We start from the raw sequence: 22,609 nt of genomic DNA on the forward strand, positions 1-22,609 counted from the left end.
TTGCTGTTGAAAATAGCCTCCAAGCACAGTCCCCAATTGTTGTTCAGAGTTCCTAAGTGTAAAGCTGTTATATGCCCTAGAGAAAATACATGTGTTAGATAAGCTTCATTCAGTCATGAATTATATTGCTGTTGGCTGTGAGTTCAGTTAGTGAATCAACAATATTGCACATGTGAAACCAAGAGGAAATTCACCAGTCTATACATGCAGCCACTCCAGAAAGTGTTAAAAATAACATTTACAGTTGTGTGATGAAGCTATGAAAAAGAGGGAAAAGCGGCAGAAGTTGTGGATTCATGAAATGATGACCGATTACAACAAAGCAAGCATATGAGACAGCACTGATGTGAGGCTGAAAGCCAAAATTTATAGTCATGTTATCCAGGACAGGAAAATGTCAAACTCTGATCACCTGGTGCTAGCTAGTTGGCATACACATTTCAAAAGGCAATAGAGCACGAAGAGCATTAATAGAGATTCTGCATATTAGAGGCTGTGGAATAATTCTTAAAATCCCTGACTAAGTATTATATAGGAGAAGTGCTACATGGAAGACCAGGTTTCAATGCTGATGAGACAGTTTTGCTTATAAGGCAAATGAACTTATGTGATGCAAATGGCCTCCAAAGATTGACTTTGAATTATTCCAATATCACACAACCTTGCCATAGTGTGAATGCCAAGGGCAATATTAAGTGCAAAACCCTAATGGTGTACAGAGCCCCATATCCACAGAAACTTAAAAAGAAAAGCCTGAACCACATGACAGTCCATCATATGCGGAATAAAAAAGTTTGGATGATTATCACAAATATTCTGGGATTGTTCCACAACTGCTCATCCAAGAAAGTTGAGTGCTATCTCCAGTACAAAAACCTTGCCTCCAAGGTTTTATTAATTTTGGTTAGGGCCCCAGTCCACTGTCATTAAGAACTTGAAAATGTCCACTCCAACCTAGATGTTCTTTTCATGCCTCCAAATACTACATGTGCTATCCAATGTCTCAATCAGGGCATAATAAAAGTACAGCACGAGGGAGTTTTTAGCAAAGCTTTCAACACCAACAAGGAAACCACCATGAAGGACTACTGGATATCCATCGCTGTACGCACTGTTACTGTGCTGATACAGCCTGGGATAGTAACAGGCAGATTATTATCATTAACTGTTGGAAAAATGCTTAGCCAGACTGCCTGAAAATTTTCAAAGGCTTTGAAGGTGTTACAGAAAATACAAGTGTCAAATACATAATGCATATCACATGGTAAATAAGTAAAAGAGTCTTCAATGACATGATGGAAGATGTGGAAGAAATTTTGGCAGAGAAGGCAGTAGATCTGGAATAGATGGCAAAACAAGGCACTGACCTTCCTATGGTTTTCTTGGGGCAAGCCAAGGTCAAGAGGTTTATTTACACTGTGCACTGCTCCATCACACATCCTGCAGGTCTATCAAAATTAAGAGTTTTAGTTAATGTTAATCTATTTATTTTTTTCTAGGATTTTCTTTGCCTAGTTATACTGCACAGCATAGTCTATTGCACAGTGTTTATTGTATATGAGTACTGTGTATGTTCTTCTATGTGTGCATGACTGAGTTAAATCAGTACAATAACAATAGAATAACATGGAGTTCCCATTGTGGTTCAGGGGTTAAGAAGTATCCATGAGGATGCAGTATCCATGAGGATGCAGTCGATCCCTGGCCTTGCTCAGGGGGTTAAGGACCTGATGTTGCCACAAGCTGCTGTGTAGGTCATGGATGCAGCTCAGATCTGGTGTTGCTGTGGCTGTGGTATAGGCAGGCAGCTGCAGCTCTGATTCAACCCCTAGCTCTGGGAACTTCCATATGCTGCAGGTGTGGCCTTAAAAAGAAAAACAAAAACAAAAAACAATGGAATAACACACAAAATTGTGTCAAAATATTTTTATTATTCATTTTATTATAATGAAATACTGCATGTAACTTATAAGAAGTGTTTATTAAATAAGGTGTCTTTAAACAGAAAAAAAATTCCATAAAAGATTATGTATTGATTGGCTGATGAAAATGTGAACAGAGGCTCACAGGAACTTTAACCTACACTGTCACTAGGAGCAATGGTTCACTATTCACTACTTCAGTGTTCGTGGTGAATTTATAGAATATAACCACACGAGTAACAAAAATTGACTGCATGTGTATGTGTATGTGTATTTCACGACTCAGGCCTTGTGCTCAGGGGTAGACATGGCAATGTTTTATAATAAAGAACTTTTAATGTTAGCAGAGATGCCCCAATGGTCCAACTCTCTTGATTACGGATATATAAAAAATGCATGAGGACTTTTAATCTTTCATTCCCTCTTCATCCCCATGTGTGCACGTGCATGTATGTGTACACATACACGACAAATTGTCATAAGCTTGGCAAGGAACTGGGGAAGCAACCACACATGCATTTCTCTTTCCTTCTACATCTCTTTGTTCTTTTAAAATACTCTTGAGATGGATTTGTAGTATAAATTCAGGAAGAATTGTTGCTGACATTTCCCCTAAATGCATGACAATTGCTGAGTCTCTCTGATGGATGATTCTCAGGTATATTGTAGAGCTGTGGGTTGGCTCAATTTCTAGTAAAACCCTTGCAATGACATGCCACAAAAAACTTTCACCGAGATGACAATTAGGATGTCTCTCTTCAGATACTAAGACATTTCTCTGGCCTAAAAACTTCCCTGATGAGTCATGTTCAAAAGGAAAGGAATTTCACCAGTATGAACTCACTATTATGAATTCACTAAAATTGACTTAAGTGAACACACTTGCAAAAGGCCTTCTTCCTATATCTTTTAAACTCTAGTATGAATTTTGCGATGGTGAGTGAAAGATGAACTATGGCTGAAGGCTTTCCCACATTCACCACATTCAAAGGGTTTCTCTCCAGTGTGAGTTCTCATGTGTTGAGTTAAAGCAAAGTTGTCACAAAAGGCCTTCTCACATTCTTTGCACTCATAGGGCTTTTCCCCAGTGTGGATCCTATTGTGCCGAACAAAATTTGCAGGCTGGGTAAAGGCCTTTCCACATTCTCTGCATACGAAAGGCTTTTCTCCAGTGTGAATCCTCATGTGTCGAGTAAAGGAAGAGCTATAGTAAAAGGCTTTTGCACATTCTTTACATTCCAAGGGTTTTTCTCCACTGTGGGTCCTATCATGTCGGATAAAAACCGAATGGTGTGTAAAAGCCTTTCCACATTCCCTGCACTCGTAGGGCCTCTCACCAGTGTGAATCCTCATATGTTGAATTAAGGAAGAGCTGTCACTAAACGCTTTCCCACATTCTTTGCACTTAAAAGGTTTCTCTCCAGTATGGGTCCTCTTATGACGGATGAAAGTGGAACGGTGAGTAAAGGCCTTTCCACATTCACTGCACTCATAGGGTTTCTCGCCAGTGTGAATCCTCATATGTTGGGTGAAGGATGAGTTGAGGCAAAAGGCTTTTCCACATTCTTTGCACAGAAAGGGTTTTTCTCCTGTATGGGTCATATTATGCTGAATAAAAGTGGAGCGGTGAGTAAAGGCCTTTCCACATTCACTGCACTCATAGAGTTTTTTCCCAGTGTGAATCCTCATGTGTTGAGTGAAGGAAGAGCTGTAGTAAAATGCTTTCCCACATTCTTTGCACAAAAATGGCTTTTCTCTAGTGTGAGTCATATTATGCTGGATAAAAGAGGAACGGTGGGTGAAAGCCTTACCACATTCTTTGCACTCATAGGGCTTATCTCCAGTGTGAACACGCTGGTGCTCTGTGAGGTGAGACCTGCGTTTGAAGGCCTTCCCACACTCAATACACTTGTATGGTTTTTCTCCAGTATGAAACCTCATATGTCGAATGAAGTCTGCCATATAACGACATGCTTTCCCACATTCACTGCACTTATAAGGCTTCACTCCAGCATGAATCTGCTGATGCCGAACAAGGGCCCAATTCTTGCTAAAACCTTTTCCACATTCCTTGCATTTGTAGAGGTTATTCTTTGTCTCAATAACAGGGTCTTTTCCTGGTTCTTGTGAATCACATTCATGCGGAGTATCTCGTGTAGTGACTCGCTCCTGTAAAATCCTTAAACACAGACTGTCATCTGTCTGCAAATCATCATGTTTACGGCTCAACTTCCTAGAGCATGAATTCTTGTAGGGGTCTGCTCCTGGCCTCAAGTTTCCTTCCTGCATTTTTCCCTGATCCCTCGCTTGCCCCAACCTAGAATGCCTTGAGGGTCCATGTGTCACTCGTTCCTCAAAAGGGGCTTCCTCAGTGAGAGCTGGTTGAGAAGCAGTAAGCTCTGTGGTCTCAGGTTTTGCTTTGTCACCTGAAGGAAATTCAATATAAGAAAGGTTGTCTATTAGTGATGTCAACAAAGAACAAAATAAACTACCTCTTTAGTGGAGGTATGAAGTTGAAAATAAAGCCTCTCTACTGCATAAGGCATTTTCACATCTCTTACTAGGTTCACAATTTCTTTCTCTACCACTCCTTAGACTCTTGACATCTTTAAAAGGTAAAATCTGGGACAGGAGATAAAGAATCTGGAGTGGAGACTCCTCCTCACATTTCAGAATGAGGGAGGGAGGGCAGAGTGGTGGTAATGACTGTTCTCCAAGATCTCATAGGGCTATGACAGCCGAGGGAAGGGGCACCTAACTTGGCTCAGATGGGAGACAGAAGGGTCAGTGGAGGTGACCTGGACAATGTGCTATGTGAGCTTATTTCTAACAGGTGAGCAGAAATTCCCTGACAGGAATTAGGAGAAAAATTGTAGCTGGTGACTGAAAGTACAGTATTTTAGGGTCTTGAGAGAATGTTGAATGCTGAGCAAAGAGAAGAGGATGACAGGATGGTGGAGAGGGAGGCGAGGACAGAGGAGAAACAAACTCTCAGGATTCTGGACTATGTAAAAGTGGGGTGGGTGGGTGAGAAACATCTGGGTGGACATACTGAGTCTACAAGATCTGAGTAAAGACAAGGTGAAGAGACCCAAAATAGATAACATCTAGATGAAGTAAACTTGAAAATGTTTCACATTAATAAAATTTATATGAGATTAATAATGCAAAGTTGCCAATGCTCCTCAAATTCATCTATAAATTTAATACAACTTCAGATAAATCCCAATGGGGTTTTTCATGGATATTGACAAGCTGACTGTAGAATTTATATAAAAGAAAAGAGACCAGAATATTTCTGAAGAAAAATAAACCAAAAGGACTTGCCCTTTGAGGAAGTGGGATTATGATGAAATTATATACATCAAGGCAGTGTGATATAACATAGATCTAAGATAAGCTGTCAAACTGTCAAAAGAAAAAACAGAATTTGGAGCTCAGAGGTGTGTATGTGGAACTTTGATAATATATGATAAAAGCAGAAGAGAGGCGAGTGGGAAAAGGACTGTTCAATAAATAGATGTAAAAAATCATTTGCCACATGGGAGAAAACGATATTGTATTTCTACCTCACACAACACAAAAAATTAATTCCATCCTGATTATGACTTAACTATCAGAAGCTAAAAATGAAAAACTTCTAATAAACAGTGAAAATGACTACATTTTAGGTCTTGGGAAAAAGGAAGATTTCATAAACAAGATCCAGAAATATTTATTATAAAAGACTAACCTGACTAACCTACCTACAATTTTTTGAAAGGCAAACAAAGATGGCTATATTAATATCAGATAACATAAAGCAAAGAAAATAAGACAAAGAGGGATAAAAAGATCAATTTACAACGAGGATATGGCAATATTAAAAGCTTTATGTACCAAATATCAGAGTCTCAAAATATAGAAACCAAAAACTGAGTTAAAAGGAGAAATAGACAAAATTACAACTGGCAACGTCAACACTCCACACCCAAAATGAAAACAGCATATTGTAAATTGACATTTCACAGAAAATATGTATGGGGCCAATCAATATAGCAAGAGGTGCTCAAATTTCTTGGATGCAGGAAGGGCAAATTAAGACCACAGTGAGAGACTGTTTTATATTCACTTTATTGAAAAAAATTTAAGAACCTGACTCTCTCTCTCTCTCTCTATATATATATATAGTCTTTTTAGGGCTGCATCCACAGCACATGGAGGTTCCCAGGCTAGGGGTCGAATTGGAGCTGTAGCCACTGGCCTACACCACAGCCACAGCAACGCCAGATCCAAGCCATGCCTGTGACCTACACCACAGCTCACAGCAGCGCTGGATCCTTAACCCACTGAGTGAGCCCGGGGATCGAACCTGCGTCCTTGTGATTCCTAGTCAAGATTCATTTCTGCTGAGCCACGGATGGGAACTCCAAGAACCTGACAATATTAAGTGTTGGAGAAGGTATGGATCCACTGTTTACACAAGGCAGGTGAAGTGTAAATGGGCATAAATAACCATTTTAGTAGGTCATCATCTACTAAAATCCTTTTGCTTACCTAATAATCCAAAAAACTCCAGTCCTAGAAATATTACTAAGAGAAATTTTCACACACGTGAGAAGGTGTGTATGTGAATTTTCATAGCAGTACTGTTTGTGGGTACAAAAAACTGGAGACAATAAAATCTCCATGAAAATGGATGAATACATTGTGTTACATTCACATAAATGACTGCAGAAGAAAAAAATGAGTGAACTACAGCTATATGAACCATGAATCTTAGTAATGTACTGTTGCATAAAAAGTACAAATCCTATAAGACAATATAAAATGGATAATTTTCATTATGTTCAAATAAAAAAGCAAAAAATACACACACAATCACAATGAAACAGTCTTTTATTTTTTGGGAATGTCAGGGTTTTTCTGAAGTTCAAAATACTATCTTTATTGCTGATTAAATGTAGAAGTTGGAGTTCCTGTCGTGGCTCAGCGGTTAGTGAACCTGACTAGTATCCATGAGGACGCAAGTTCGATCCCTGGTCTTGCTCAGTGGGTTAAGGATCCACCGTTGCTGTGAGCTGTGGTATAGGTTGCAGATGCGGCTCGGATCCTAAGTTGCTGTGGCTGTGGCTCAGGACAGCAGCTACAGCTCTGACTGGACCCCTAGCCTGGGAGCCTCCATATGCCATGGATGCGGCCCTAAAAAGACAAAAGACAAAAAGAAAAAAAAGTAGAAGTTGTAGTTTAAAATTAAGTAAACTGCTACATGAATCTCCCACCCAATAAAGGACATACTGTAACCACAGAGAATACCTCAAAACTGTGAGCAAAGAAAATAGCTGTTTTCAGTTATTACGTTTAAGGTTAATGTATTACACAGCAATAATTAATAAGCATAACTCCTAACAAATGACAAAGGACTCAAGACTGATATAAAGACAGGAGAATGGCAGAAATAAAACAAACTGAATAGAAAAGGAGGAGGAAAAAGATTATTTATCTGCTGTTTTTGGTTTATAAAAACTCAATTCCATAGATTTGAATTCATTTCATATCTGGTTCTAACCTATTTCTTGGATAAATACATTTTTCAAGCCATACACATTTATGAAAACCACTCTTTTTTTTTTTTTGTCTTTTTGCCATTTTCTTGGGCCGCTCTCGCGGCATATGGAGTTCCCAAGCTAGGGGTCCAATCGGAGCTATAGCCACTGGCCTGCACCAGAGCCACAACAACGCGGGATCTAAGCCACGTCTGCAACCCACACCACAGCTCACGGCAACGCCAGATCGTTAACCCACGGAGCAAGGGCAGGGATCGAACCCACAACCTCATGGTTCCTAGTTGGATTCGTTAACCACTAAGCCACAACGGGAACTCCTGAAAACCACTCTTGATGGGATAAAGACCAAGAGACTCACTCCAAAATCTTCTCTTGTTATTTTCATATTTTTAAAAATTCCTGTTATTACAAAAACTAAGACTAGGCAGAGATGATTAACAGGGCAAGTACACCATCTAGCTCATTTGTGCAAAGGAGAATCTCAGATTTCAACTCTTAAATGTTTCCTATATGATTAATTTCCATTACAGTGAAAAACAGTAAAAAGGAATTTCCTTTGTAAACCAATTAAACTTAGAAATTTAGTTTTTTTTCACACACACATTCTAAAAAATAACAACATAACCTGTTTTTCTCTCTTCTTCCTATCTATCTATTTATCTAGGCCCATCTTGATGGCCTACCTAGCAAAAGATGTCATCCCTTCTAATTCCATATCACATCAAAGGGAAAGGGCATTTTATATCCTTCCTTTCCCAGCACTCAGACAATAAAAAAAAAAAAATCTCAATTACTTCTTAAATACATACGGAATTCATTCTCTATTCTTGCTATTATGGTCTTTCTCTAGGCCCTCTACATCTACTTGCCTCCTCAAAGCTTCTGGTTCTCAACCTAGGCATGGCCATTCTCTGCTACCAATACAGGGCTCTTCTTTTTTATTTTATTTTTTTATTGCATATAGTTGATTTACAATATTGTGTAAGTTTCAGGTGTATAGCAAAGTGATTTATATATATCTACTCTTTTTCATATTCTTTTCCCTTACAGGTTATTACAAAATATTGAGTACAGTTCCCTGTGGTATATAGTATATGCTTGCTGGTTATCTATTTTATACATAGTAGTGTGTATATGTCAATCTCAGACACCTAGTTTATCCCTCCTACCACCCTTTCCCCTTTGGTAATCATAAATTTGTTTTCTTTTTATAAATTTGTTTTCTTTTTCTTTTTTCTTTTTTGGGTGCACTCATAGCATGCAGAAATTCCCAGGCCAGGGACTGAACCCGCACCATAGCAGTGACCCATACAGCTGCAGTGACAACACCAGATCCTTAACACACTGCACCACAAGAGAACTCAACATCCATTATGATAAAAATGTTCCAGGAGTTCCCGTCGTGGTGCAGTGGTTAACGAATCCGACTAGGAACCATGAGGTTGCGGGTTCGATCCCTGCCCTTGCTCAGTGGGTTAACGATCCGGCATTGCCGTGAGCTGTGGTGTAGGTTGCAGACGTGGCTTGGATCCCGCATTGCTGTGGCTCTGGCGTAGGCCGGTGGCTACAGCTCCGATTCGACCCCTAGCCTGGGAACCTCCATATGCCACGAGAGCGGCCCAAGAAATAGCAAAAAGACAAAAAAAAATTAAAAAAATTTAAAAAATAAATTAAAAAAAAATGTTCCAGAAAGTGGGCACAGAGGGACCATACCTCAACATAATAAATATATATATGACAAACCAACAGCTAACATCATTCTCAATGAAGAAAAGCTGAAAGCATTTCCTCTAAGATTAGGAAGAAAACAAGGATGTCTACTCTCACCACTTTCATTTAACAGAGTTTTGGAAATCCCAGCCATAGCAATCAGAGAAGAAAAAGAAATAAAAGGAATCCAAATTGGAAAAGAAGAAGTAAAACTGCCATTGTCTGCAAACATGATACTATACAAAGAAAATCCTAAAGATGCTACCAGAAAACTACTAGAGCTTATGAATGAATTCAGTAATGTTGTAAGATATAAAATTAATACACAGAAATATGTTGCATTTCTGTACATCAACAACAAAAGATCATAAGGAGAAATTAAGGAAACAATCACATTTACCATTGAATCAAAAAGAATAAAATACCTACCCCAAAGACAAAAGACCTATACTTCAAAAACTATAAGATGCTGATGAAAGGAACTGAAAATGACACAAACAAATGGAAAGTTATACCATGTCCTTGGATTGGAGGAATCAATACTGTCAAGATGACTCTATTACCCTAGGCAATCTACTGAATCGATGCAATTCCTATCAAATTAGCAATGACACTTTTCAAAGAACTAGAACAAAAAATTTTAAACTTTGTATGGAAATACAGAAGACCTTGAATATCCAAAGCAATATTGAGAAAGAAAAACAGAAGTGGAAGAATCAGGTCACTCTGTCTTCAGGCTACACTACAAAGCTACAGTAATCAAAAACAGTATAGCACTGGCACAAAAACAGACATACAGATCAATGGAACAGGATAGAAAACCCAGAAATAAACCCATGCACCTACGGTCAACTATTTACCACAAAGTACCCAAGAATATACAGTGGAGAAAAGATCATCTCTTCAGGAAGCGGTACTGGGAAAACTGGACAGTTACATGTAAAAGAATGATAGATCATTCTGTAATACCATACATGAAAATAAACTCGAAATGGACTAGAGACTTAAACATAAAACTGGATACTATAAAACTCCTAAAGGAAAAACACTGTTTGATATAAATCACTGCAGTATCTTTTGGGATCCAACTCCTAGAATAAAGGAAATAAAAATAAATAAATGGGACCTAATTAAACTTGAAAGCTTTTGCACAGCTAAGAAAACCATAAACAAAATGAAAAGACAACCTACAGAATGGTAGAAAATATCTGCAAATGATGCAACCAACAAGTGATTAATTTCTAAAATATACAAACAGTTCATACAGTTCAACATCAAAAAAGCAGACAACCCAATCAAAACATGAACAGGAGATCTAAACAGATATTTCTCCAAGAGGCACAAGACAAGATGCTCACATCAATAATTACTAGATAAATGCAAATACAATCTACCATGAGGTATCACCTCAAACTGGTCAGAATGGCCATGATCACAAAATCTACAATTAATAAATGCTGGAGAGGGTATAAGGAAGAAGGAACCTTTCTACATTGTTGGTGGGAATTTAAATTGGTACAGCCATTATAAAGAACAGTATGGAGGTCCCTTAAAAAGGTCAAAATAGAGCTACCATATGATCCTGCAATCTCATTCCTGGGCATCTATCTGGGAAAAAACCATAATTTGAAAAGATACATGCACCCCAATGTTCACCACAGCACTATTTACAACAGTCAAGACACCGAAGCAACCTACAAGTCAAGCAACAAAGGAATGGATACAGACAATGTGGCATATATACAACGAAAAATTATTCAGCCATAAAAAAGAATGAAATAATGTCATTTGCGGCAACATGGATGGACCTAGAGATTATCATGGATGGACCTAGAGATTATCATACCAAGAGAGTGTCAGTTTCTAATGATATTATAAAAACATTGTGTACACATTTTAAATTTATTTTTTTATCCTTTTATCATGGTAAAATATATGTAACATAAAATTTACCATTTTGAGATGAAATAGTCTTAAAAAGTAATTGATAGAATAATTAGATGAAGTGGATAAATTCCTTAAAAGACTCACATTACCAAAATTGATACAAGAAAAAAGAATATCTGAATAGCCCTGTATTTATTCAAAAGACAAATCTTGTTATGGACTGAATCTGCTCCCTGAAAATTCATTTGCTGAAGCCCTAACCTTCAATGTGTATTTGGAGATAGGGCCTTCACAGAAGTAATTAAGGTAAGTGAGGTCAGAAGGGTAAGGATCTGTATTTGAGAGGATTAGAGTCCTTAGAAGAGACACCCAAAGAGCTCTCCCCCTCTGCCCCCGACCAAGCACCACACGCCACACCTAAGAAAGGCCACGGTCTGTCTTCTCATAAAAACACTAATTCCACCATGGGGGCTCCATCCTCAAGACCTCATCTAAACCCAATTACCTCCCGAAGGCCCCACATCCTAGTATCATCACACTGGGGTTCATTCAGTTCATTCACATTCACACATTCAGTTCATTACAACCTTACATGAACGAAAGCATGTAAATCCATCAGCACGGTGCATGGCAAATGTTCTGTAATTGTAGACCACTACCTCTTATCATTATCACAGTTGCAGCATTTGTCAATGAGAAAGTCAACAGTAAGACGAGTAAGAATATTTTTAGTACTGTGTGCTGAGAACTACCTCAACGGGGCTTCAAAAAGTAAAGGGAAGACACCACCTGCTCACTAGGATATGAAGCAATGAGGACTCCTACACATGGCTGGTGGGAATGCGAAACAGTGCAGTCACTTTGAAGCTGATTGGTGGTTTCTATTAAAGCTGGTCATAGAACTACACCATGATCCAGTCAGTTCACTCATACGTTTATTCTCAACAGAAATGTGTGCTTATAGCCAATAAAAAAATATGATCAAAAATGTTCATATCAGCATTCTTCATAATATCCTGAAAATGGAGACTAAGCCAAATGTCTATCAACAGGAAAACAAGTATATGTCAGAATTCCTGTTGTGGCTCAGTGGGTTACGAACCCGACCAGTATCCATGAGGATGTGGGTTCGATCCCTGGCCTCACTCAGTGGGTTAAGGATCCCACGTTGCTGTGAGCTGCGGTGTAGGTAGCAGATGCAGCTTGGATCCCATGTTGCTGTGGCTGTGGCTGTGGCATGGGGCAGCACCTGCAGCTCCAACTTGACCCTTAGCCTGGGAATTTCCATATGCCAAAGGTGTGGCCTTAAACAGCAAAATACACACACGCAAACAAAAAATGAAAACAGGTATGTTTACTTATTTATTTATTTTTTGACTGCACCAGTGGCATGTGTTAGTTCCTGGACCAGGGACTGAACCCACGCCACAGCAATGATCCCAGTTGTTGCATTGACAATGCCAGCTCCTTAACCTGCTGAACCACACAAGAGAACTCCTGGTATATGTAATCATTAATTCATTGAGATATTGCAGTGAGAAATTACTCCAAATAGATGCAACCACACGGATGAATTCCAGAGTCATAATGAATCAAAAGAAGACAGGTATGACAGTATTGTGTGCTGTCTGGTGCCATTTATAAGCTTTCACAACTATTCTATAATGACAGAGTCTAAACCCTGGTTACTTCTGTAAAAGGGGATATTAATAAGAAGGGAACATAAAAAGGTTGGGAGGTGCTGGAAATCCTATATTTCTTGACCTGTGTGGTGAATCCTCTGATTTATATACATGTAAGATTTCATGATAAACCTCTAACATCTGCGCATTTTATGTGTAAATTACACCTCAGTCAGTACAAAAGAATTAAGTTTGGCTGTTGAAACCTCTTGAAATAGAGTCAATAATATTTAGATATTGTTGGAAAGCCAAGAACATTTGTGTTTGTTTTCCTCAAATGTCAGAAACTTCACCATGTTTTTTTTTTTTTTTTGTCTTTTTGCCATTTCTTGGGCCGCTCCTGCGGCATATGGAGGTTCCCGGGCTAGGGGTCGAATCGGAGCTGTAGCTGCCAGCCTATGCCAGAGCCACAGCAACGCAGGATCCGAGCCGCGTCTGCGACCTACACCACAGCTCACGGCAACGCCGGAACCTTGACCCACTGAGCAAGGCCAGGGATCGAACCTGCAACCTCATGGTTCCTGGTCGGATTCGTTAACCACTGTGCCACGACGGGAACTCCATGTTTTTTATCTTAAGTAGAGGGAAGGTGGAGATATACAAGAGAAATAAACGAAGAAGCATGTTCCCTGATGCAGTGGACACACTCATGTATGGCTTCTCATTAATCCCTGTCTCACGATGTGCATCAAGTTTTATGACTCCCTCTGCCTGAATCCCGGCAGGAGCTTGATTTCCTTCTAAAGAACAGAATACAGCAAAGGTGCTACAACGTAAGAGGCAACAGAGAAAGTATTTATGTAGCATCCTTCCTGCTGGGGTCTCTCACGCCATCACCTGAAGTATGCTGACATGATGTAAGCTGCCTATGACTGCAGCTTTGCAGAGGACCCAGCTAAGTTGTGCCTGGATTTTTGATCCACAGATGAGAGATAATAAACGAGTGATATTTTAATATTAATGATGAGTAATTTAAACATTGATAACTTATTCACCTGAGAACATAGCTGAAGGTGTGATCTAGACTCTGCTGGGGGAATTAGCCATGGCTGGGGATGAGAACTCTTCCATAGAGGTGAGGAGAAAGCTGCAGGGATAAGTCAGTAAGGGTTCAAGAACAGGAAGAACACGTGAATAGCCTTTCTCTTCAAAATGAATTAGGTCACATGCTGAGATCTCAGTGGCTAGGGAGGTGGTGATATTTGGAACAAGGTGTGAGTGGATAGGGAGGTGAGTGTAAGACACAAAGCTGATCAGAGGTACAGAGAAGATATGGGGGACCAGTGAGGAATCTGTTAGCAACATGCAGGCAAAAGACGATTATAGCTTGGACTAGGGTGATTAGGCTGGAACAGGTGGAGGTGATGGATGCAGGAGAAAGGTATGATGAAATATGATCAAGATTCAGGGATGGCTGGATATTGGGTTATGATGAAGATGGAGCTGTGGAGGGGTTGTCCAAGTTTGGTTTTGGCTTTATCTGCATGGCAAGGCCATTCATCGAAATGCAGTGATGAGATGAGAGGGCAAAATCATGAGGTCCTTTTCAGGCCTGATGGGTGTGAAGTGCCTTTGAAACATTCAGGTGAAGATGCAGAACCGCAGAAAGGGGTGGAGGTTTGAGACAGACTCTCTGGGGCTGAGAAGGGGCTGGTCAGAGATACTCCCTGGCTGGCTGAGGGGAGAGACCACGAATCTGCACTGGTGCTATGCACACGCCCCATGGGGGCTGACAAGGGCTAACGCCCCCTCAGGTTTTCCAAGGCAGGAGCGCAAGAAGATGACAAGGCTAGGGACAGCTTCCAAATATCTGTTTTACAAATGGAAGGATAGATGCATGCAGGGATGTGTAGAGAAACAAATGATTGGATGAGGTGGAAATGGGTGGAGTGCAAAGTATAGCTGGAAGTAGCGCTCTGTAGCTAAAGAAAGGACTGTTTTTTCTGAATCTGAAGGAAGTTTGAGATAGCACTATTTATTATTCAATAGGACTAATAATACAGGAATATCACTAGTCGTAACTTTTGGGGTCAGTTAGTGCGCTAATAAGCAGTTTCACATTATCTAACGACATTCCAATGATGCAGAAACTATTATTTTTTTCTGGTGGAGGATAAGTTTAGCAGACTGACTGTATGTTCATCACAAACCTGGCCTTTCCTCCTTGGGCATAAAGCTAAACCGCATTTCCCAATTTGATACAACGTACAGCCTAATGCCTAGTTCTTGTCACTGGAATGTGAACAGAAGTCACATATGTGAGCAAGTGGATAGGACTACTCCCCTTCTCACCTATTCCTCTTGGCTGCAAAGCAACCTCACAGCCACACACTGACAACAGAAGATACCTGGGTCCCTGAATAGATATGTGGTACAGAGCTCCCTTGCTGACCTGCATTAAACCATAGCACAAATGAGGAAAAAAGTCTTAATCTGTTGACCCATCAAGAGTCTGGAGTTTCTCAGAGTTCCCACTGTAGCTCAGTGGTTAACGAATCTGACTAGGGACCATGAGGTTGTGGGTTCCATCCCTGGCCTTGCTCAGTGGGTTAAGGATCCGGCGTTGCCGTAAGCTGTGGTGTAGGTCGCAGATGAGGCTTGGATCCCGCGTTGCTGTGGCTCTGGTGTAGGCCGGCAGCTACAGCTCCGATTAGACCCCTAGCCTGGGAATCTCCATATACTGCAGGTGCGGCCCTAGAAAAGGCAAAAAAAAAGATTCTGGAGGTTTTTTTTTTTTTTTTGTCTTTTTTGCTATTTCTTGGGCCGCTCCCGCGGCATATGGAGGTTCCCAGGCTAGGGGTCGAATCGGAGCTGTAGCCACCGGCCTACGCCAGAGCCACAGCAACGCGGGATCCGAGCCGCGTCTGCAACCTACACCACAGCTCACGGCAATGCCGGATCCTTAACCCACTGAGCAAGGCCAGGGATTGAACCAGCAACCTCATGGTTCCTGGTCGGATTCGTTAACCACTGCGCCACGACGGGAACTCCTGGAGTTTCTCATTTATAGCGGTAGCATTAACTCAGCCTAACTTGTGTATCAAAGGCACATCGAGATCATGCAACTTGCCCATGGTTATGAGGCTAGGAGTGGCCAAGCCTCTAGAGCCTGTCTCTAGCCCAGTACACCACACTTCAACCCGAGTAAAGGCAAAGAGTGTGATGGGAGTGGGAAGACAGGGGAAACAGAGCTCAAAGTGTTCTAGGACTGCCCAAGACCCCAGAAGTCCACAAAAAGAAACCGCCCCTGGAATTTGAGACACAGAGACTCCCTGGCAGTCTGCCAGCTGCCATGCACTCACCTGCACAGGTGCTTCTGGAGCGGCCTCTTTTCACTGTCCACAGTTCGTGCCCATGTTCCAGCAGGTGAATCAGCTCTGGTTTGGGAACAGGATGCCCTGTGCATGGACAAATAAATAGAACATGGGTATATAGGTAACAACAAAATGAGGAGTCTCAACTCGACTGAGAGTCAGCTGTCTGAGGTAGGCCATGACCTAAAACTGCTGCCCATTCTGAAGAAGCAGCCTTCAACCCAGAATGGGAAGATAGTGTTGAATGTGGGGACCTGCTGCCCTACTTGCTGCTGCATTGTCCTGTGGTCCCTTCAAGGCTGCTGGCCTGATGGCCTGGACCAAGGACAGAAAGCAGATAGACTAGACAGACCTGGGTTGGGAGCTACCAAATCAGGAGCCAGCACCAAACTCAGGGCTTCTCATGAGGTGAAATAATAAACTTTTTTCAAGGGACAACCAATAGGGGGTGATGTTCTGGTACATGCAGCCAAACATATTTTGCCACACGCGAAGGCTCAAGGACAGGAGGGCTCTGGAGAGAAGTCAATGACTTAGGCACCAGGACCCACAAGAATCTGACTAGGAAATCCTGTACTACAAGCCAGAAGGCACCCAGGGTCACTGAGCAAATGTTCAGTGATGTCTGCCATATGCCTGGCACCGAGCTGAGGGATGGGGCAGTGGAAAAGGTGAACCAGATCTTCCTTCCTCTCTGTTAAGGATCTGAGCTCCCCACCCTCCTCAGGGATTTGGCTTGTGTTGGTCCCTCCACCTGGAATACTGTTGTCCAGGAGTCCCCGTCGTGGTGCAGTGGTTAATGAATCCGACTAGGAACCACGAGGTTGCTGGTTCAATCCCTGGCCTTGCTCAGTGGGTTAAGGATCCGGCGTTGCCATGAGCTGTGGTGTAGGTCACAGATGCGGCTCGGATCCCGTGTTGCTGTGGCTGTGGTGTAGGTCGGCGGCTGTAGCTCTGATTCGACTCCTAGCCTGGGAACCTCCATATGCCGCAGGAGCGGCCCAAGAAATGGCAAAAAGACAAACAAACAAACAAACAAAAACTGTTGTCCAAATATCTCCTTTAAATGACTGATCACAATTGTCATAAAAGAACACTCTATTTACTTCACTGATGACTGACCTCCTGGGGGAGACTCTGTGGGCACAAGGCTGGGAGAGCCTGTCAGACGTAACCATTTCTGGGTAAACTGGTCCTTTAAGGTTTAGGTGGAGGACTGCCTGTTATGGTGCAACAAAAACGAATCTGACTAGTATCCATGAGGATGTGGGTTCAGTCCCTGGCCTCACTCAGTAGGTTAAGGATCTGGCATTGCTGTCAGCTGTGGTATAGGTCGCAGATGTGGCTCAGATCCTGTGTTGCTGTGGCTCTGGTGTAGGCCAGTAGCTGTAGCTCTGACTCAACCCCTAGCCTGGGAACTTCCATATGCCATGGGTGCGGACCTAAAAAGCAAAAAAAAAAAAAAAAAAAGGTTTAGGTGGGAGAACATTTGTAATTTTATTTCTTATACATAACAAATACATGGTGGCACTTACTGTTTTTCCAGTTCTACTCTAAGCTCTTTAAAGATATTAGTTCATTTGGTCTAAGTAAAAGGATAGTATAAAAATATGACAGGAGTTCCCTAGTGGTTCAGTAGGTTAAGGATCTGGCACTGTCACTGCACTGGCTCAGGTCGCTGCTGTGGCGCAGGTTCGATTGCTGGCCCCAGAACTCTAGCATGCTGCAGGCATGGTCAAAAAAGAAACGATAAAATAAAAATAATCACGGTCTGAGCAAGATTATGCTGCCTGCTCAAGTCTGAGAGTCGCAAGGCTGTTCTTTCTGCTGCAGGGGAAATTACCCAACAATCATACGAGCACTGAGGACCCAGCACTAAACCCAGACTCTCTTGACAACAATCAAGAGGCAGCAAAGAGAAGGGAAAAAAAGAAACTGCTTTCTCAGATGCCCATCAATGTCATTTGTAAATGTGTCTGTGTGCTCTCTAAAACTAACTCCCAGTTCTCATTGTGGCTCAGCAGTAATGAACTTGACTGTTATCCCTTAAGGATGTGGGTTTGATCCCTGGCCCTGCTCGGTAAGTTAAGTATCCAGCGTTGCCATGAGCTGTGGTGGAGGTTGCAGATGCAGCTCGGATCTGGTGTGGCTGTGGCTGTGGCTGTGGCGTAGGCCGGCAGCTGCAGTTCCAATTTGACCCCCAGCCTGGGAACTTCCATATGTTGCACATACAGCCCTAAAAAGCAAAAAATAAAAATAAAAATAAAATAAAATAAAATGCCACAGCAGCAGAGAAGCAAGGAGATGCCTTAGGAATAAGGGACAACGGTGCAGATACCAGGGGTCAAAGAAGCCTTTAGCTGAGATTGCATTGCTTAGAAAGATACTGGTAGCACTGAGGACAAATAGTTTCCTGTCCATCTGATTCACCCCCTTCTTGGAGACTCTCCCATTAACCACAGGTTAATGTTAACTGGGCTGTGAGGACACGTGACCCAACCAAGCTGAATTCCAGATTATGGGTATCAGGAATAAGGATGTCAGACTGAGGTCAGCTTGTGTTGAACACTTGGGCAACAGTGTTGAGAAGAACTATTTGTTAGACAACAATCCTTGATGGAGACACAGAGAAACCAAGTGAGAGGAGGTTAGACCAGAACATGCTGAGGCTGCAAGGAGACAGAAAGGCAGGTTCCTGAGTCTTCTCAAGCAGCCATGCTTAGGTAGAGAGGGTGGGATGAAAGCGGCTGTGGGTACCAGATGGGAGAGAGATGAGGCCTTACCCAGGGAGACCAGGAGGCCACAAGTCTCTAGCATCACCTCCTGGTATAAGGTCCTCTGGGCCAGGTCCAGATGTCTCCATTCCTCCCCAGTGAAGGTGATGGCCACGTCTTCAAATGATACCAACGCCTGGAAGTCAAACAGAAGTGGTGTGGTGGCTGTATGGCTATTACATGAAATTAGAGCCTACTACTTGGTTGTGGCAAGAGTCCAGAGACCCAAGGCCTGAATCACTGAGTATCTCCTGAGAACTTCACTCTGTTTTGGGCTCAGCAGGGAGGCAGATGGTGCCTTTGCCAGAACACAATCGTGTGGGAGAGAAAAGCCGCCTATATGGGAATCCACTGAGTGACACAAAACAATGATAATCCCATGTGGACTTTGAGGAGCAGAGAAAAAATAATAATTCAAGTAATGACACTAGCAGCAGTAGCTGAGCCTCACTGGTCTGCACTGTATGTCTGCATCTATAAGGCTTTAGATGCTGTGTTAAAGCAACTAAGTCTCTAGGTCTGTAGCTAGGCTTCCTGAGGTTTAAATCCAGCCTTTTGAATCAACACATAATTTCTTTGAGCCTCAATTTCCACACCAATACACTAACAGTTCCAACTTCACCAGGCTGTTGTGGGAATTAAGGTGAGAAAGTTCATAAAGCAAACAGTGCAGTGCCCCGGCTCATGTCAGTGCTCATGACATGTATGCTTGTAAATTTCATGAACCCTTACATATCCCGTGAGGTAAACACCATCAGTTTCCCTTTCACAATCAGCAAATGGGGGCTCAAAGTCAAGTTGCCCAGAGTCATACTTCTATTGAGAAGGGGCAAGATTTGAACCCAGGACCCTCTGGTCCAACCACGGTGGGGGAAGGTGGTTAAATTTAAACTAAGTATGATGGGAGCCCTAGAGATAGAATCTTTCATTCATAAACCAATTACTGAACACCTGATATAGGTCCAGCACCGTTCTAAGTCTGGGGATAGAGGAGAAAACAGGAGCTCACATTCCAGAGTTAGGGAGAGATCCTTGACAAGAAACTAAATAAATGAGCAAGATAAAGTCATATGTCCCTAAGTGCTTGGAAAAAAACCCAAAAGACAGTGAGATGCCTACAAAGACTAGGGGAAGGGCAACCAGGCAGCCCTCTCTGAGCAGACACTGGAATAAGGCTGGAATAAAGTTAGGGAGCAAGGCAGGTGAGGAAATGTGGATAAATAAGAGAAGTCCTGAAGGTGATCAGAGCTATGATGCGAGCAAACAGGGTGCCATGCTGAAGAGCAGCTTTGGGCCTCTCCATGTGTTTACATCCCACAAGACACACATTCCTGTGCAGTCATCAATAAATATTGCAGTGGACTGTAACAAATTCACTTTTCAAAGATAAGTAAATGTGTTAGGATAATGGATTCACTGCTGTGGCAAGTCAACTTTACCTGTGCTGCCCAAATGGCAGTGGCAAAGATAAATCCAGTGACTGTCCTGTCTTCAGGCCTCTCCAGGGAACTTCTATTCTTACTAAAAGAGCAACAATTTTAAAAACGCTGCTCCCGCCTCACCTCTGCTAGAGGCTCTCTCATCCTTTCTCCCAGCTTTGAGCTGGGTTGAGGCCTGAGGGTCAGACTCTGCCTGGGGTGAGCCTAACATAATAGCAGGACTAGGAGAGTCCCCGTCTGGAAACCACATACAGAATAATGCTCTCTGGGTCATGCTGAACAGTGAAGGGCACATACGTGTCCTCTGCAGTTTCCTCAACCGAGAGAAAAAAAATTGTTAATATTCCGATTTTGGCCCCGAGGGAAGAGAAGCCAAAGGCAGTGAATCGACAAGCTCAAGGTTAGAGCCAGAAATGGATGCCCCCCTTATCCCTGGCCTGGATTCAGAACGCTGGGTTGGACGTGATTTGCACAGCCGTGTCCACACCCCATTCTCACAGGACCTCTAGATTCAAGAATATGAAGAGGGAAAAGCGAAGAATCCCGGGATTCTCTACATCATGGAGAGTGGAATTGTGCATAGGCGACCCCTGCGCACGTGAGCCTGCGAGACCTTCCACTCACCAGCGCTGGCGCCGCCATGGGGCCCAGTGGGCAAAGCGGAACGGCGAGAGGCAGCGGCAAGAGCCGGTCCACGACCTCTCAGACCAGCCCTGGTCGGTGGCGGGGCAACCGGCACCCGAGTCTCCGCGGTGTAGAAAGCGCGCAAGCCCCAGGGGGCCGCCTCCCAGAGCTGCAGAGACCGAGGGGTGGGGCGAGGCTCGGAGTGCGCACGGCGGACAACCCCGTTCCAGGCGGGGTCACGGCTCATACAAAAGCGTGGTGGTGGGTCTTACTCTCCTCACTGTCCTTTGCTCAGTCTCGGAGACCTTTTTCTGAGAAGCGGCCACTGCCCTGTGCTTCAGCCAGAAACGCCGGTAACAACAGACCGGCCACTTCCAAAAGACGCCCTGAGTCGGAGACTAGAAGTTCAGTCCAAGCTGCCGCAGGCAACGCCCCCCTCCGTTTGCCGTCATTGGCTCAGCGCCCGCAGCCGAGCTTCGAGGCGCTTCTGGGTAATGTAGTTTCAGATTGCATCCTGGTGAGCGGAGGAGCTCACTTCCTGAATTCTGAGAAACGGAGCCCAAAGGATCTAAAGAGTGGACGTGGCTTCGCTACCTCTTAAAAGGAAGGCGCACAGATTTCCGTGGCCCGAACAATGCTCTTTACTTAAGGGTCCCTAAGACGTGATCCATGCTTTGTCCACTCCCTCCGCCCCGCAAAAAAACCCCCTAAGCTCAAAAGGGAAAAAAATGGTAAATGAGCCTTTATCAATTTTAAAGAAAGTTGTTCTCTGAAAGTGTTTTGAACTGAATGGAAATGAAAACACAATATATCAAAATTTGTGGGAGGCAACTAAAATAGAATTTAAAGGGAAATGTATAACATTAAACAGATATTTAAAAAGGGAAGGTCTCAAATCGTGGATCACTGTTTCCACATTAAAAAATCAGAAAAAGAAGACAGAGAAATCAGGAAAAGGATTTAATAAAGATCAAAATGGAAACCAGCGGGGGGGTGGTGAAACCTAGAGAAAATCATTAAAACCGAAAGCCTTAAGATCAATAAAATTGAGGAGTTCTTGCGGTGGCTCAGCGGTAAGGAGCCCGAGTAGTATCCATGAGGATGCAGGTTGATCCCTGGTCTCACTGGGTTAAAGATCCGGTATTGCTTGTGAGCTGTAGTGTGGTCATAGACGTGTCTCGGATCCCCCCGTTGCTATGGCTGTGGGGTAGGTCGGCAGCTACAGCTCTGATTCGAGCCCTGCCCTGGGAACTTACAGATGCTGCAGGTATAACCCTAAAACAAAACAACAAAATCAATAAAATTGATAAACCTCTAGACAAATTTTATCAAGAGAGAATACACAAATTACGAAATCAAGAATCAGAGACTAGACGCAACCACAGATTTTATGGATATTAAAGTTAATAAGGGAATATCATGAGCTTTGTTATGGCACTAATTGAAAAACTAAAGTGAAATGAAACAATTTCCTTAAAGATGCAAACAATGAAAGCTCAGTTAAGAAAAAACGTAGATAATATATTTAGTCCTATATTTTAGAAATTAAATTTCTATTTAGAAACATTCTCACAAAGCAAATTGCAGGCTTAAATGGTTTCACTGTGAGTTCTACCAAACACTTAAGGAAGAAGTAATAGCAATTCTACACAAACTTTTCCAAAAGGTGGAAGAGTAGGTAGTATTTACCCAATATATTCTGTGGACTTAG

At 42.4% G+C, this 22,609-nt stretch overlaps 1 protein-coding gene across 2 annotated transcripts; it reads right to left on the reverse strand.

Moving 5' to 3' along the window:
* Positions 1 to 1,962: 1,962 nt before the first annotated feature.
* Positions 1,963 to 21,318, reverse strand: ZNF599 (zinc finger protein 599). 2 transcript variants are annotated; one of them, XM_047792744.1, is made up of 4 exons: positions 20,899 to 20,979; positions 18,845 to 18,971; positions 16,050 to 16,145; positions 1,963 to 4,348 (listed from the first exon to the last, which is right to left on the reverse strand). In XM_047792744.1, exons 1-4 carry the CDS (start codon positions 20,914 to 20,916, stop codon positions 2,832 to 2,834), a joined length of 1,758 nt encoding a protein of 585 aa, XP_047648700.1. In that variant the 5' UTR covers positions 20,917 to 20,979; the 3' UTR covers positions 1,963 to 2,831. The 2 variants fall into 2 exon arrangements, with proteins under 2 accessions (XP_047648700.1, XP_047648699.1); XM_047792743.1 differs by lacking the exon at positions 18,845 to 18,971 and having other exon boundaries at positions 20,899 to 21,318.
* Between the last annotated feature and the right edge of the window lie 1,291 nt (positions 21,319 to 22,609).

This window comes from Phacochoerus africanus, chromosome 8, assembly GCF_016906955.1.
Source record: "Phacochoerus africanus isolate WHEZ1 chromosome 8, ROS_Pafr_v1, whole genome shotgun sequence".
NCBI classification, from domain to species: Eukaryota; Metazoa; Chordata; class Mammalia; order Artiodactyla; family Suidae; genus Phacochoerus; species Phacochoerus africanus.